General features: G+C 38.7%; 1 protein-coding gene across 2 annotated transcripts in view; it reads right to left on the bottom strand.

Annotated features, from left to right (window-relative positions):
• Nucleotides 1-17,968, bottom strand: part of Glrb (glycine receptor beta) — a 70,574-nt gene that overhangs the window by 26,727 nt on the left and 25,879 nt on the right. For both annotated transcript variants that reach the window (XM_051157341.1, XM_051157340.1), the window contains exons 3-4: nt 7,300-7,406; nt 5,634-5,701 (exon numbers count right to left, since the gene is read on the bottom strand). In XM_051157341.1, coding sequence (XP_051013298.1) covers nt 5,634-5,701; nt 7,300-7,406 — 175 coding nt within the window. The remainder of the gene's footprint in view (nt 1-5,633; nt 5,702-7,299; nt 7,407-17,968) is intronic.

Here is a 17,968-nt window from a genome sequence, read left to right on the forward strand (position 1 = left end):
GCACTGGTGTTCAGTTTGCAAATATGGGTTTTGTAAAGAACTGAAGACCAAGAAGACAGCAAGATGCAACCTGCTGGGACCATGTGTTCAGAAGGTGCCCAGCCTATGTCTATTAAGTACAGGAGAGACTAGATGAAGTCTAACAGTTTGACAGGCTCTAAATGACATGTTTGAGGTTTCAAACTTAATTTCAACTCCTATGCATTCATAATCAGGAGTTACTAGGAAAAGAAAAATCAAACTTAAACTACTTTTCACTTTCCTAATGGGCAATCAGTGCTATGACCTGCGAAGTTTAATCACCAATGCTATATGGTATAGTTGGGGGAAAGAAGTAGAATAGTAATTATCCAAGACAAAAAACAAAACAAAACAAAACAAAAAACCAATGACAAATTTTTCTCTTTAAACCTTAATATACTAAAAGACATTAACTTTGACAAAGAGATGGAGCCAATAAATCTGGGTAGAGGAGGCAGGTGCTGCAGAGACTGATGCACCAACCAACAACTCCGCATGATGTGGACCTAGACCTCCCTGCTCAGATGCAGTAGACAGGCAGCACAGTCTCCTTGTGGGTCCCATAATATGGGGAGCAGGGACCACTTCTGACTTGGACTCTGGCCCTCATATGTTGATCACTTCCTCCTGGGGGAGCAGCCTTGCTAGACCACAGAGGAAGAGGATACAGGCAGTCCAGATGAGACTTGATAGGCTGAGGTCAGATGTTAAAAGAAGAGGGCTCCCTTTTTGAGGACTAGGGGAGGTGGGGAGGGAGAGGGAATAAGAGAGGGAAGGTGGGATCAGGAGGCGATGAGGGAGGGGGCTACAATTGGGATGTAAAGTGAACAAATTAAAACCTTTTTAAAAGAGATATTATCATTTTAAATGTTGATCTTTAAATAGACCCTTTTACACTTCTTAGGAGGATTTACTTTAAAGTAAATCTCATAAATCACATGAGATGCTTGGCACATGTAGAGTCAGACACCATCCGGTAAGCCTCTAGCAAAACAAGGAAGATGTTTTATTTAAGCACATATTCTTCCAGTGTGACTTACAGCTATGAAAGTATTATTTACAAATATTCAGAAGCATTTATAGTATTGTCCTATATGCTTTCATAATAAAATAAACAAAAGTACGGTGGAGTAAAACACTAAGTCCCATATCTTAAAGATTTGCAGTTTAGACAGCAAAATAACCAGGTAAAACACAGCTTTCTGACCACATGTGAGAATTAGAAAAAATAGGAAAGCCATTTTATCACTTCTGATTTTATATTTAAGATAGAAGACAAAATTTAGATGAAAAGTAACGAAAAATATGAACAAGTATGTCTAATATTTTAAATAAATAAAACAATGCTGGAAACCAATAACAAAATGTAAAGAATAGTACAGTGAAATGCATTTTAAAATAGATCTTTAAATCTATATATACAAGGAAAAATAAAATCATTTTAAAATAACAAAGATGAGCATTTGGAAGGAATTAGAAATAAGCTCTTTAAGCTGATCCTAAACATGATTTTCCTTTTCTTGACAAGCACAGCTGTGTTGCCCGGAATGATTTGAAGTCTATTATTAAAACAACAAAAAGTCATGCAGCAGAGAGGCATAGAAAGCCTGACAGGATCATGAATTACAGCATAGCAATAATTCAATATAATTACAAAGCATGCCTAAAGAAAGAAATGGATGTATAAACAGACTTTTATTTCCATGAAGGAGTTCTTGCATGTTTCCGATGAGACAGCGTGCTCATGCATAGACTATTAGTCAACTATGATCCCCAATTCTGCACAGTGGGTAATGGTGCTTTTCATTTAAGAAAACCCACTGTCTTGAGTAAATAGCAGGGAACAAATGGAAAAACCAACAACTACTAAAAGTGTGAGTGTAGAGCATATGTTCCCTACACATTCTTTTCATTGCCTCCAAGGCTCTTACTTCACTGGCCATGAAGAGGAGCACAGAAACTGGTAAAGTGGAATTACTCCTAGAAATTTCATAGTGGGGTGGTAATATTTATATGTTAATTCATGTGACATTGCTCTTAATGTCAGGAAATATCATTTATGACATCAGTAATGCCACCTTATACCAGTGGAAGGTAGTAAAATGCAAGCAAACCACACAGCTCTTGGAAGTGGGGACAACAGAGCCACATAGTGAGACCACAGAACAGGCGGGAACCGCGTAGGTTCACAGGGATAAGGAACAACCTGGGGAAGACTGAATGGTTGCAGTGGTTCCTCCACTACACAACTGTGATTTGCAAATCAGGTGGGGTAGCTTTTAGTTTAGGCAGCAGCACTCCAAATAAAAATAAATGAATGAATAACCCGGGAGGGTCCCTCCCTTCCCCATAGTGCTGAGAGATCTTCATGAGGGCTGCCATGCCAATTTCATGCCAACTGGAGGAAGGAGTTGCCCCTCCCCTTTCAGAAGCTGCCCCACATCTGTCTACCACCTGATTAGTGACTATCAAGGTCCTTTTCCAGCGCTCAGCTCTGTGCCTTGCACTGTGATTTAAATAAACAACTGTCTGTCTGTCCTGAACAAAATCCTGAAGTGGAGGGAAATGCTGGGTTTCCAAAATGCTAAGCTTTTCTTTGTTTCAGAAGATTCTCACGAAGACGTGTCTAGTCCATTAACTAACGAAACCAGAAGTGCACATTGAAGCCGTTGCACGCTCTTTAGCACTTTGCGATGCTCTATCCTTTTGTAAAAGGGGGAACAAGCAAAAAGCCACCATCGCTGGGACTTCAGAATGCTTGCAAAAACACTGTCACTCTGTATTTTACTCTCTCCTCTTCGTAAGGTATTACAAGACAGGCACATGACAGGCTCAAGTTCAAGTCTATTGGTGGCAACTCACCTAGTCAACATCACACTGTCTTGAATAGATAACCAACATGGGGATGGGCTGACCTTTCTGCTTTCCCAGCTTCTTGTTTGGGGGAGAGTTTTGTTTTTATTAGCTCGCTTTTAATAAGCAGCCTCTGATGCTATCACTCCTACCCATATTTGAACATGCCCTTGAACAACTCCAGAGTCTGCTCTATCTTTCTGACCACTGTTTATAAAGAGGAATGAAGCACTGGTCTGTCTAGCTCCATTTATTTTCTTAGAAGACGTGTGTGTGTGTGTGTGTGTGTGTGTGTGTGTGTGTGTGTGTCTGTTAAGCAACAAAATTTAACAAGTCTCCACAGTGAGTCTATAAAATAAGACATCATCTAAAAATGTATAGGTACTTAAGAAGCAAACACTGCTGAGAGCAAACTATAACACTGGCAGAGACAAACAAATCTACTTCATAAACATGGATCAGAGTCAAATATTTGAATTATGTCACCTTCTGAGGGATGGCACATGAAAAGAAAAATCAATGAAGAAAGGATGATCATTTACTTAGCTGCTGCCCTCAGACTTTATAGATTTGTTTTTTAAAACAAAACCAAGAAGAGTCTGGGTATTTCCAGGAGACTGCGCCCTCTGGAGAGCAGCGTTTTACAGTTCACTCAGAGGGTTCTGAGGAAGAACTGTGAGGTACAGGATGGACTGCTCAGACCACGAAGACGGAACAGACCCCTTCAATCTTCACTTCCAACAACCATATCTTACTCTTGTGATATAAGGAGCTCATGTAGATAAAACATATTTTAAATGAATGAACACTACTCCTTTCTCCTAAGTGACAAATGACAGTGTATTTCAGAGGAGTGTTTTAGTGATCATAATGTATGTCGATGTCATTTATGTGTGAGACTTGGATTCAGTTCCCAAATCTTTTAAATAATTCTCTAAAAATAATCTATAACTATTCATGACTATCAAGTGCTCAGGAGCTTAACTATGTTGAAATATGTACCTTCTATAACAACAAATCCATCACAATTGTTACTCTAAGAACCAGAAAGTAAATACATCACAAGTTGTTTTTATTATGCAAAAATATAATAGCTCTGCAGGTAAAAATAAAGGAGTAACTACTTTAGATCACCCTTTCTGTAGCCTGGAATATTCTGGAAGATTATATGATATTCTAGCAGTTCTACGAGCTTTACGATATAAACCCTCTGGCATCACTTTAAAAAATTAAGTAACTCAAAAAAATAAAATAATAATTAAAAACAAAGGAAAATGTTATTTCTCCTCCCAAAGTATTATTTCAGTATTGTGTTTATTAAAAAGGGAAGACAGCACCTGATTATCTAAAACCATGAACACATAGTAAACATAGTTGAAGCTCTTTTTTTTCCTTTGTTTCTTTGTTTGTTTTGGGAGGTTAGTTTTTCCAGACAGGGTTTCGCTGTGTAGCCTTGGCTATCCTTGACTCACTTTGGCTTCTAACCCACAGAGAACCGCCTGCCTCTGCCTCCTCGAGTGCTGGGATAACAGGTGCCACTGTGCCTGGCTTGACGTACTTTTTAAGAAGTGTAGGTGATGTCAATTATATTACTCATTGTTCAGAGAATCTGAAGAAAACACATTTCTGTTTTCTTTAAAATCACAGGCACTCTCCCTCTTTGTCTTTCTTTGTGCGGGTTACTCTATCAGGAATTCCAGATCTGTTTTATGAAAATAAATTCTACCCTATGGTCATGCCAATTCTCTCAAAATTAGCATAAGAGAGAAGGCAAGAAACTTAAAACATCATCTGAAAATTTGTACATCTGAAAACGAAAAAGAGAAAATGTTTCTTGAGAATTTTAGTTACTTCATATAGACTGAGAGTATATAGTTACGTCATAAACAAGGGCCTTTTTTGAAATGCTTCTTAGGAGCTGAGGACATGGCTCACCCCTTAAAGTGTTTGCCATGAAAGAGACTTGACTTCAGATCCTGAAAAACCAACACAGAACGCCAGATATCTTGGTCCACATCTGTGATTCCGTGCTGGGGAGGTAGAGACAGAAGCATCCCTGGGTTTTCCCTTTCAGCCTCTCTAGCTGTATCAGTGAACTGCAGGTTCAGTGCAAACCTGCCTCAAAAAATAAAGGGTGAGTAACTGAAAAAGACAGCAGATGTTGACTCTAGCCCAGAGGCACCCCACGCGCATACATACACACACACACACACACACACACACACACACACACACACACAGTAAGAGAGAGAGAGAGAGACAGAGAGAGACAGAGAGAGACAGAGAGAGAGACAGAGAGAGAGACAGACAGACAGACAGAGACAGACAGAGAGACAGAGACAGAGAGACAGAGACAGATAGAGACAGAGAGACAGAGACACAGAGAAAGGCAGAGACATAGACAAAGAGAGACAAAGACAGAGTGGGGGAGAGAGGGGAGAGAGAGAGAGACAGAGAGAGAGAGAGAGAGACAGAGACAGAGAGACAGAATATTTAGGAATGTAAGTCATTTCCTACACAAACAGTTTTTCAGGGTGAATACATATTTCTTCAGCCTAAAATTTTCAAGGCTGAATTTGAATTGCAAAATTACATAGGTGTTGAAAGCTCTTGCTTAACACAACTTGGGAATTCAAAAATTTCCATGCTAAAGTGCATGCATTATACTTCACAGTCACTCCTTATTTTTCAGTTTTGATGGTTTCCATTGTCCTCTGGCTGAAAGTTTGGGAATTATAAATATGAAATCATCATCTTACCATTGTTGTCTCTTGAATGGATCCAAAACTATTAATAAAAATGTTGACTACTACATCAACAGGAATGCCTATGAATAAAAATTAAAGGTAAATTTAGCAGCTGCAAAAACCTTGGTCAGAACTGTTGTATGGTGTACATATTTAATTTTTGTATTTTTAAATGTACATTTAGATGGAAGGATCTTTGTTCTAAATATAACATGTTCACAATTCCCTTTTATTTCATTTTCTGAATAGAAATCAGAATATAAGTAAAACCCAACCTCAGTTACATGTAGTGGTATGCATTATTCAGAAATATTTCTGTTTCAAGCTGCACAAACTCTGTGATATATGTTTTAATTGCTAACTGCATAATTGAGTTGGACTACTTACTAAAGTATTCTGTAAAATTCACTTTTAAAGTAGATTAATACTCTGCATTTTCTAATCTCTTCAAATCTCTACATTAATTGCTATAGCAGTATTCACTGGATTTTACTGATAATTACTATATTTCCATTTTATTTCATGAAAGCACAAAGCTTATCAGACTTTATAATAGAGCCATTATAAAGATTTCTGTCTGACCTGTTGGAAAATAATTTGAAAGTTCATGGAGTGAGAAGCAAGGTATAATGTTGCAATTTTCTTTTTTTTTTCTTTTTTCTTTTTTTCTACCTCATTGTGCCTATCAAAGGGAACATGTGAATTTAGCCTTTAGCCTCATAAGCACCGCTGATGAGAAACAGGTGTGAATCAATGTGCGCTGGGCATGTGACAACCCAGACTGCCACGGCTGTGGAGAGCGGCTGAATAGGCTCTGGTAATCAACAAAATCCCTGATTTTACAACATAGCTGTGGAACTCTAGTTGACTAGAAGCAGCTGCAGGACTTTTTTTTTTTTTTTCTGCAAAGAAGAAAAGAATACCAAGCCTTATAATGCTAATTTTATGTACATTAATGTTTGTCCTTTCCCAACAATAATGAACAGTCTTCCAGGGGACATGCTTCATGTAGAGTGTCTGAATTTGTGCAGAAGATTTTTTTAAAAGCTTTGTAACAATAATGCAATTTGGTTATTTAATCATGGGTTCATTTGTGGCAACTGGTAATATCTAGCTGAAAGAATAACGTTTGTTCTGGAACTTTCAAACATAAAGTTAACATGTTTTTTTTTAAAAACACATTGGCTTTTCTTTTTCAGCAAAATAACAGAGGAAGGGTATTTTCTAAATTATGAAATGCTAATAAAAGAGAGAATTTATATACATTCAGAACTGTTCGTTTTCCCTGAATAAATGGTTGTTCTACGAATTATTAACTGTTATGTCTATTAATGAATACCACAGCAATGCACAGAGCCTAAACTTTAAATCACTAAGATTAGGGACACTTAAGTACTTAGAAAATTCCTCTCAGAGGTCAGCCTATTAATTCATAACACACACCTTTTCACTTTTTTCAAGTTTTACTACAAAAAACTATTAGAATAAATGTTTTTAATAACAAAAACGTATTTTAAACATTAAATAGCTCTGACCCAAAAGCACAGTGCGGAACAGTTCAATGTTAACTTGAAATCCTATTCTTTAGTAAAGTAGAAATACAGTATTATTTAGGTAGAATTAAATATTAAACTATGAAGACTGGAGGGGATTTGTGGGGAGCAAAGTGCCAACAAACCTTTGAAGTTCGGTCTTATCCTGGGATCATAACTGACCAGCAGCCTGTTCAAGATATTGCTGGTGGAGTTGGGGGGCACACGGGCAAGGTCCTCTGGTGACTGCTGACTAAAGAAGAGAAGACAGAGAAAAAGCTGGTAAGTGTTAAGAAATAGCAATCAACAGACAGCAGTCATTTTCTTCAGGAGAATTGGCTTGGCTCCCTTAAGACAAACACACAACTCCACCAGGACTTTTCCAAGTAGAAGTAAATAAAGAGTTACAAACAGTGTCAGAGCTTGAGTTAGTCATATAAAACTAAGAACAAACAAGAGTGTCTTAGCGTTTAATTTTACTAACTGCATGAAGCAGTGTTGTAAAAACACTATCCAGATTACCTCCTGCTCAGTAAAACTAAGCAGATTTTCTAGCTTGTCTTCAAGCAACACGATCTACAATCAAATGTGCACAAGTCAGTGAAATAGCAAATAATAGGTTTTGTTTGTTTGTTTGTTTGTTTGAACAATGCATATCATTAGTGTGTACAGCGGCAATGGAGAATGTAAACGCAAGCTAATATGGCCAGAGAGATGGTTAAGGATCCATAAGATAATCAGGCTTTTTGTAAAATGTTATTCCCAGGAAACAATGTATTTTTCCCTTCAAAATTAATTGCTGCCCAGAGTAGAAATGGGTTAAATATAGACACTACTGACAGATCAATGAAACAAATCACCAGTGAAACGTGTGGCATGTTTCCCATATATATTTGTCATAAGTTCCTTATTTAGAGGAGAGGAGGCTGCCATGCTTTTCTAGTTTGCTGTTAGCTAATTACTAACTATATGCTATTCTGCTCTTACAAATGAACAGTGAGTCATGACTAAACTGACAGTTTAACAGCAGATTTTATAAAAAACAACTTCCTTGGTCACCAAGGGAAAACATTATGTTGTTTCTGTTGGTTTTGTTATACCGCCCATGAAGCTTTATCATACAATCTTTTTAACCCAGTAACAAAACCGAAACACACGGGGGTTGGGGGTGGGGTGGGGAGGAACCTCTCCATAATGATCACAGGGAAGGTTAAAAGAAGACAACATCTGGTATTGTCTAATATGTATCAATGGGGTGATAAATGACATTAATTTGTCTGATGCAAATTCTGATGCAATTGGTTTGACTTTTTAACACAACTAAAATACCCACTAGCCACCTCTGCTCTGATGCAAGGAGACCACTAGAGGGAAAACGTTAAGACAGCATAAGTTCAGACAGAGCTACAATGACTATGAATTGCCACAGACAATTCTTTCAGATAGAAATCATTCTGAATGCAACACATTAAACAACAGATGAAAACCAATTAGTTAAATTTCCTGAAGTGCTGGAGATTGCATAGATTTTTTTAAAAATTGCTTCCCATGGCGTTATCCACTCCAATATCCCACCTCCGGGGATCTGAGCATGGGTAATGAGATTTTTTCTATTCCACTTCAGGTAAAATTGTAACCTTCTTCGAGCCAATTGTCATCCCCTATCACAAGATGAGACACTCTAAAGAGAATGAGGGTATGAGGAGAAATTAGACATTAGGATGCAAATTAGTGTTCAATCCTATCTATAGATTTTCTCATTCAAGGAAGGAAAATGGAATTAATTATGAAATATGCTTTTATTGAATCAATTAAGGACTGCTATTATTGTGTCTCTTGATATAAAATCCTTTACAATTACATTATTTCAGAGCAAAGAAAAGAGGGTATAAAGACAATTACTTCTAATTGTATAGTTTGGAGGTTTCAGCACATTTTGTTTTCCTTTGCCAAAAACTTTGTGAATCAAATCCAAGTTACAGCCCTCTCACTGTCAATCTGTGCCCTTTCTCTGTCCATTCATACAGAATCCACCCCATTCACTCAACATCCTCTTTCCAGTTGTACCAATCTAAAGCTAAATTGTCTTTAAACTTACCTTAACATTCGTCTCTTTTTAAAATTTTTGCCTCAGCCATATTCCAGGTAAGACAAACTAATAAATGCAACATTTCATGACAATTTTGTAACTTTCTTCCATATCTATGTATAGAGTACCAACTAGATCCAACACAGAAACCATGATTACCAAGGGAATGGTGGCGTCTAACCTGAAGTTCCCTCTACTAACATTAGATGACATAGGATTTCGTACTTTCCACTTGCCCTGACCAGCTCACATCAATATTCCTCTATGGAATGGGTAGTGGAAACTGACCCATGGATCCATTTCAGTTTTTCAACTGACCTATTATTACTTGATAAACAGAAAAGATATATATCTAAGCAGAAGACTATTTTTCAGTTCAGAGAGAGGAGAAAAAAAAAAGATTGGTGATGGAGCAAATTTGACAGGTAAGCAAATTTGGTAGTTTATTAGGGGCTCCAGAAAAATAATAACAATAATAATGAAAACAGTAGTATGATATATAAACAGATACCTAAAAATGTAACATTTGGCCCCATGTACTAGTTGACTTCTCATCCCATGGAAAGCCTGGTATGATGTAGTTGAAACACTCTCTACCTTCTCTTTCTCATAGTCAAAGCAAAGTGCCAATGTTTGACTTTAATATTTTGTTTGGTGGCCTGGCAAGGCAGCCCCACCAGGGGCCAGTGATCAAAAAGGATGCAATGGAGTCCTTGTCAGAGACAGCCCCTGCTCCTCTTACTCCTACAAGTAAGGTACCCGTCAGGTACATATGTGTAGAGAGAGTAGGTCAAGTCCATACAAGGTCCTTGGTTGGGCTTCAGTCTCTGCAAGCCGCCCTGGACCCAAGTTAGTTAGCTCTGTTGGTCTTCTTGTGGAGCTCCTGTCCCCTCCATGTCTTTCTCCCCAACCCCCCACTATTCTACAAGGCTTCCTACACTCTGCCCAATGTTTGGCTGTGAGTCTCAGCATCTGTGTCAATCCATTGCTGGTTGTGGTGGTCCAACCCGGTAGGATTTGTTGAAGGAGGCCAGCCTGAGCTACACATTTTGACCTCAGATGGCTCAAACTTTTAGTTACAGAACCAAGGGGAGCTTCTCTCCGTAAAACACAATAAAGTTTCCAATGTTTCCACCAGACTCAGCTGGTTTTATAGATGGATAAATAGATAAATAGCCCAACCCAGGCACAGTGGCTCACACTTGTAACCGGAAGTTAAGGTACAAGGATCACCTTGAGACTGAAGTCAGCCTGAGCACCAAAGTCCCAAGTCAGATAAGGCTACAGATCCTGTTCGTAAACAAAACAAAACACCAACACAACAACAATGAACCAACAAACCAACCAAACTAAAACAATGAGAACTGGTCATCTAACCCTGTTATTTTCTTTGTAAGAGACATGAGAACAGAGACAGGAAAAAATAATTTCTCAATAACAAGCTACTTTGGGTAACCTTGGTGTGTAAGGAGAAGGCAGGAGAAACATCAACAGCATGCCAATGAAAACGGGTCATTGAAGGAGCTGGACTTCTTCAATGACTTCTCTAAGCCCGACTTCTTCAAAGGTAAAACATGCTTCGGAGCTTTGCCTTGGCCTGTGGGTTTAGTCAGCAGAGCATCACTCTGAAGTTTTCACTGATCCAAAGTGATACCCTGTAATAGTTTCTGTGAACACTATCATATTCAGGGTACATATGCTACACCCAAGGCTTTATTGCTTTTATTGAGGATTTTTGTAAATCAGTACTAACAAGAAAAATGAGCTTCTTCTGAATTTTATTAGTGTCACATGGAAGATATTCCCAAATAGTTTCATTTCTCCTTAACGTTGATATGAATTGTTGTATTTTAACAAACAAAATCAATATCTAAAGTAGTGTAGTGAAAAATCACTTGAAAATCAACTAAACACACATGTGTGTGCAGACACACACACACAAAGGAATATACCAGTCTTTTTCAGCCTTCTTTTCCCCCTTATTTGTGTCAATACAACTTGACCTGAACACTTAATAATGAGTTCATCTTTCCTATGTTAGAAATGCAGAAACCTTTTAAAAGTAAAGAAATCACATTTAGTTTATATTCATAGGTAAGAATCCATGTTTTTTTTACCCACATAAAAAATGGTCATTTTTGTAGCTTTCTATTACTAAAATCACATAAAAATACTACCTAATAATTTGGGAAGGTCAGATGGCTGTAGCTACTTTCTCCATAAAGACAATATGCAACGTGTATGCAACATATTTGTTTGTTTATATAATAACACCCACATATAAACATACACACATAATCTGCAAAGTGTGTTACTAGTAATCTTAACTGGCATACAATTAGTATCTGCTACAGTAGAACAGTGTTCATAATTTGAGTGTTTTGTCCATTTGAATAATTTATTTAAGTCTATCAACAATTCCAGTATATCACAAAACAGGATTAATTTCTTAGAAATATGATATTAAGAAAATAACTCACTCAGACAAAGTGATCAAATGAGTAGGGAAAATTCTGCCTTATATAACAGGCCTTTTTATAACCATTCCTGTATTGTTCACTTGTCTAAACTTGAGCCAATATCATTACTAATACGGAAAGTTATGGAAAGAATGTGTCAGGCTATATGTCTGTATGATGTAATGTGTTCCAGCACTCAAAGAAAAATACTTTCTTTCTAAACAGAGGCTTGACTTTCCATTAAGTGTAGAATAATCTTATCATTACATGACAACCCTAAAACTGATCAGTCTAAAACAGGTATGCATGAGCACATTGTCTCAGTTTTTCTCAAACCACAATTCTATGTCCACTGGAATGCCTACTTTTTTTGATAGAGGAAAAAACACAGCAGCAATAGTTACCGGGATTCTCAGGCCTGAAAGCATTGTCAGGATGAGAAACCTGGCACAGATGCTGCTCTGCACATGACCTAACTCAAGCACAAAGCTACGTAAAGGAGGGGAAAAGAGTACAGGTAGGCAAAGGCGGTGCTGTTTCTACTCTTTGTTGGATGAAACCAAATATTCAAATGTCTGAGCCTATGGTGGCATTTACCATTAAAAGTACCACATATCTCCTCCCCACTCTGCTCTCTCCTAACCCAATTCCCATAAAATTGATTGGGGGACATCTCTTGGAAGGGGGGCTCCTGGGAGTCTATGGGGGTGATCTTATGTGAGACTCCTAGCAGCAGGGGATATGAAGCCTGCAGTGGCCTCCCCCTATAGTCAGGTGGGACTTTCAGTGGAGTTAGGGGAATACCATCCCATCCACAAAACCTTTCACCCCAGATTTGTCCTGTTTGCAAGAACTGTAGAGAGAAAGATGGAGCAGAGACTGAAGGAATAGCAAACCAATGTCTGGCCCAACTTGAGACCCATGCCATGAGAGGGAGCCAACCCCCATCACTTTTAATGATACTCTCCTATACACGCAAGCAGGAGCCTAGCATTACTGTCTTCTGAGCGGCTTCACCCAGCAGCAGATAGACACAGATGCAGAGACCCTCAGCCAAACAATAGGTGGAGTTTGGCGTGTCTTATGAAAGAGTAAGAGGAAGGATTTGAGGGAGCTGGGGTGAGGGGAGTGGTGGCGTCAAGAAAACCATGAGAAGACTAAGAGAGGAAACTAACCTAGGCCTATGGGGGCTCACAGAGACTGAACCATCTACCACAGAACATGCATGGCCTAGACCTAGGACCCTACTCATATGTAGCTGATATGCAATATGGTCTTAATGTGGGTCCCCTAATAATTGAAGTGGGGGCTGTCATTGACTCTGTTGGCTGACTTTGGATCCTTTTCCCATAGTTAGACTATCTTGTCTGGCCTCAGTGGGAGAGCTTAGTCCTACTGTGACTTGATGTGCCAGAGTTGGTACCCTTCTCTGAAGAAGGATGGGGGAATGAGGTGGGGGGAGGGGTATTTGCTCAGGCTGTAAAGTGTTTAAATAAATAAATTAATGAAGAAAAAATAAAGAAAAGAAAAAGAAAATAGCACTGCATATCTACATTGTGTTTAAGCAGCTGTAAAAATGACCTCAAGCTCAAAAATTAAAGGGCAAACCTTTAGGTATTTAAGAGAGTGTTTAGTGTTTACTAAGAACTATGAAGCTAGGAAACTCAAGGGTTAAGAAAATTACAAGTGCCAGAGATGAAAAGCACCCACAGCAGCTGGTATTTGTTAAGAGAGAAGGCTTGGCTCTTACAGAGAGATGTCTCATTCAGTTATAGACCATCTGGGAAAATTTCATGCAGTTGTTGAAAGAGTAGCTGACGAAATTTCTGTATACCTAGAAACCACTGAAAACCAAGCATCACAACTTCACAGTGATGACCTTTCTACAGAGACTGTATCAGCTCAGAAGGACAATAATCAGTCAGTAAATCTCTTGACATCATGTTCACCAGCTTTGGTCAGAGACAGGCCAGGCCATCTATCATCACTTGGGCTCACAGGCTTCGAAGGAGCAGCTTCTGATAAAGTATCGGCAAATTTAATTCCTGGCATCTTAGATGAAACCAGCAACCAACATCTTAAACTGTCAGCATCACATTGATATTCTGAGCCACATAAAGAAAATAACTGTTGTTGGCTATAAAAAAAAAAAAACCTAAGGATAGCAGGCTACCAAGAAGAGACTTGATACTCTATGAGCATATACAGGGGGAGGAGGACTCCCTCAGTCACAGTCATAAGGGAGGGGAATAAAGGGAAAATGGGAGGGGGGGAGGGAGGAATGGGAGGATACAACGGATGAGATAACAATTAAGATGTAATATGAATAAATTAATAAAATATATTTTAAAAACTAATTTTCTTGAAGTACCAGGACCAAGGGTGTTCATAATCTCCAAATATTTTCATCTAAAATATTTTTAAAATTGTGCATTAAGTCAAGGATTTTAAAAGAAGATCAGAGACTTACCTGATAGTCTTTTGAACAGGGTGCTAAGGAGGGAGGGACCCCCACATAATAAAGGCTGTGACCATCACCACATTCCATTGCATAATTCAGCGATGAGGACTAGGGAGTTACAGTGTGTTGACCTCAGTAATCAGTGTGTTTCTGAAATGTCTTCAAATGACAGTGAGTGTGAAGGTGCCTCTTCTGTGGGCTCCTGTTACACCAGAGCACTGAGAGATGCTAAGAAAGTTCCTACTGACTAGCATTCCACAGCAGCCTTGTCAACTTCACACTCTGAAAATATAGCTACAAGGTGGCACACGTCCACAGGGAAGGCAAGAACAAGAAACTGATGCAGACAGTTTTCTAAGTATGAGAACTACAAGCATAAGAATGTGAGTTCAATTCCTGGAATCCACACAGAGGTGGAAGAAGACAACTGATTTGACCAAACTGTCCTCTAACTCTCACACACGATGTGGCATGCATGCACACACACACAAGAGCGAAAAGCAAAACTTTAAATGAAAATGAGTGGAGAGTCTTCACTGGAGACTTCGCATCTCCTAAAACAATATTAATCCATCCCCCACGCCATCTATTGCCCAAGGATGGTGACCAAGAAATCTTTTCACAAATATTCAGGATAAAAATATGGTCTAAAAACATAACATAAGGGAAATGTTTCAAGGGCAAGAAAGAATGAGCTGCCATGGCAGCTTTCACACATTAATCTTCTTTTCTTCAGAGCAAATCTAAAACACCCCTTTGAATCCAGGAGATAGTTTATCCCCTGGTAGGCAGCTGCCCTCCGTGTCTCCCAGTGAACATCATGCTTATTGCCAGTAGCTATTGTTACCCAGCTAGCCAAAATGATTATTCATACTATTTGATTATAAACTAAATGATGCTAATGAGAAAATAATCTTTCTATGTAATATTTTTATGAAATACTTAAAGAGAACTCAAAAGAACCCTTGACTTAGAAGGCCTAGACTGTGTGTTGTTGTTGTATGCATGTGTGTATACTCAATTTTCTTAACAAATATATTTTCTTATGAACTTATTAACTGAGAGTACCTCACTTATGCCCCAACTAACCTAAACAATAGAAAAAGAAGATTAAAGAATACAATAATGAAACCATAAAGATATCAGTTCCAAGGAATGATTCTCCTGGTGTAATCAGCAGGATTTCTTCTGCTGGAACCTGGAGCAACCAGAACCTGGAACCTCAGATGGAGCCCAGAGTCCCGAAGCCTTCCCTCAAGTGGGTCTCTCTAGGAGCATCTTGAAGTGGAGCGATGAACAGCCAAAACTATCCCAAGTCTCCAAAGGCCTTGCCTCTTGTTTTTGGCTCACATGTAGACCTCCTCTCAGAATTTGTTCGAGGATGTTTTTCAGCTGGTTAATCTCCTCCACATGGTGGTTCGACTTCTAAGGGCATAAACATCACCTGTTCCCGCACAAGTCTTTTTCTCATCCTCCACTTATGATGTAAACAAAAAACATGTTTATCTCTTCCTCACATGTGTGTGCAGATGCACATGTCCATGCATGCATACCTGTGTGGAGCCCAGAGATTGACACTGGGTATCTCCCTGTGTCATTTTCCAACTATACAAACATACACACAGAGAGGGGGGAGGGAGGGAGGAAGTGAGAGAGGAGATTGACTGATCAATTCTCACTGACTCTAAAGCTAAGGGCTAAACAATGGACTAGGGTGCATGGCAATGAAACCTCAAGATTTTCTTGACTTTGCCTCCAAGCTTTGGGGTTACAGGTTCATGTGACCATACTTTTTTTTAATGTGGGTGTTAGAGACTTGAACTTAGGTGGCTGTTCTTGCAGATTTCTACACTATACATAATCATATTCAGGAAAAAAGAATTATTACTCTTCTCGGATTAGTATTTTCTTCAGTTCTCTGTAATTATTCACTAATATGTAATGACATAGAAATACAGTGTACATGGCTTCAGATATGGAAAATGGCAGATGGTTACAGGCAGCACATTTCACATACATAAAACTGCATATAACAAGCACTTCTGCAAAAAATTATTTATTTCACTTATTTGTATAGCTACTCTTTATATCTTTCCAATAAAGGGAGTACCATGCTTTTTTAAAGCATGAAATAATTTTGTGGTGTATTTTATTGCAGTTGTTGTTGCTACTGTTTTTGTTTTTGAGAAGAGGATCTCCAGGTTAGCCTCAAGCTCACAATCTTTCTTCCTTTGCCACCCAGTTACTAGGATTGTAGGCATGCACGGACTGTGCTGACCTAAAATAACATAGTAAGAAAGCTTGCTCTTTTCATCCCCCTGTGAACACACAAGTTTATAGTAGGCTATGCATCCGGTTCTTTGTGTAAAACCTTGCTGCTAGTTGAGGTGCTCCTGCATCTTAGCCCACTGAGACATCATCCACAGTGTTAGCAGTAGGAAAACAAGAGAAATACTTCCCTGCCACAGTCCTTATCCTAGCACAGGACATGAGCAATAGGAAATTCCCAGTTCAGCCCCTCCCTGTGAAACAAAAAAATTAGATGAGGTATCTAGTGTCCTAATTTGTTCAGTGCTACCTAAGAAAACTGATGGGTCTCTCTCTGCACAGGGTAGTTTCTTGTCAGACACAGAGGGGACAGTTTGAACTAGCACGCAAACGTGCCACAACCAGAAGAGAGCACGCAATGAAGCCCGGGACTCAGCATTGCTCTCAGCAGGGAACAGCTGAACCACATATTTAACAGCGTTGGAATTTCTGGAGTTCCCAAAGGACTAGATTTTAAGTCATTTGCCTCAAAGTACTGACATGGACCAGCATTCCTAAGCCACTGAAAGTTAAAGAGGACAAAGTGGTCATTTGAACAAGAGTCCAGAGTAAATACAAGCTCTCTCCTAATGCAAAACAGAGCAAGCAAATAAAACCATGAACTCAATTGTCCCTGAGTTGGGAAGGACTCAGATGTAGCTTCCCAACATGTCTAAGAACAAATGGACTCACTTCCGGCCTGCCTATCACAAGAAGCAAAGAGGATATAACTTACCTCTTCTGGGAACCAGTAAGGAAAAAAAAACAAACAAACATGTTTTTGTAGTAACAGGAAGGTTGGGACACCTGCAGTGCAGTGGGCAGGTGGATAGAGTACAGTCCTCTCTTGCATAAGGTCAGTACACAAATCAGGGAAAGATGGAAATAATGTCTACTACACAGATATCAACAAAGATATGGTCCTCATAAAGTCCTTGGAAGTGCTCCCTCTTTCAGTGTTTGTGCAGATTTTGACAAGTACTGACTTAAATCTGTTTTAGCTGTTCAGTAGCATTTGCCAGTGAAGTCATGTCTTCCTGGGCCTTTTAAAAACAAATTCATTTTCTTTACTAGTTAAAGATCAGCTGGGTCCGTTAAAAAGAACGTGATAAGTTCATGGAACAACCGTTGTTGAAATATTCACATATCAACTACCTGATAAAGGAAAAAGAACAAAATAAGCCAAAAGTCAGCAAAAAACATGAAATAAGGAATAAAAAATAAGAAAGCAGAGATCTGAAAAGACAATTAAAATGGACATATCTTTAGAATAACAAAGAAATAAATGAACAAAAATTAAATAAAATCAGACAGGAAAGAAGAGATAGTATAACTGATGTCAAGCCAGGGAGAAAGTAGCTAAGGGATGATGAGCCACTAGGTGCCCACAGGTGGATTAACTTAGAACAAGTGGCAACATTCTAGACAAGGCCAGCTGATCTTTAACTAGTAAAGAAAATGAATTTGTTTTTAAAAGGCCCAGGAAGACATGACTTCAC

Source organism: Acomys russatus, chromosome 15, assembly GCF_903995435.1.
Source record: "Acomys russatus chromosome 15, mAcoRus1.1, whole genome shotgun sequence".
NCBI classification, from domain to species: Eukaryota; Metazoa; Chordata; class Mammalia; order Rodentia; family Muridae; genus Acomys; species Acomys russatus.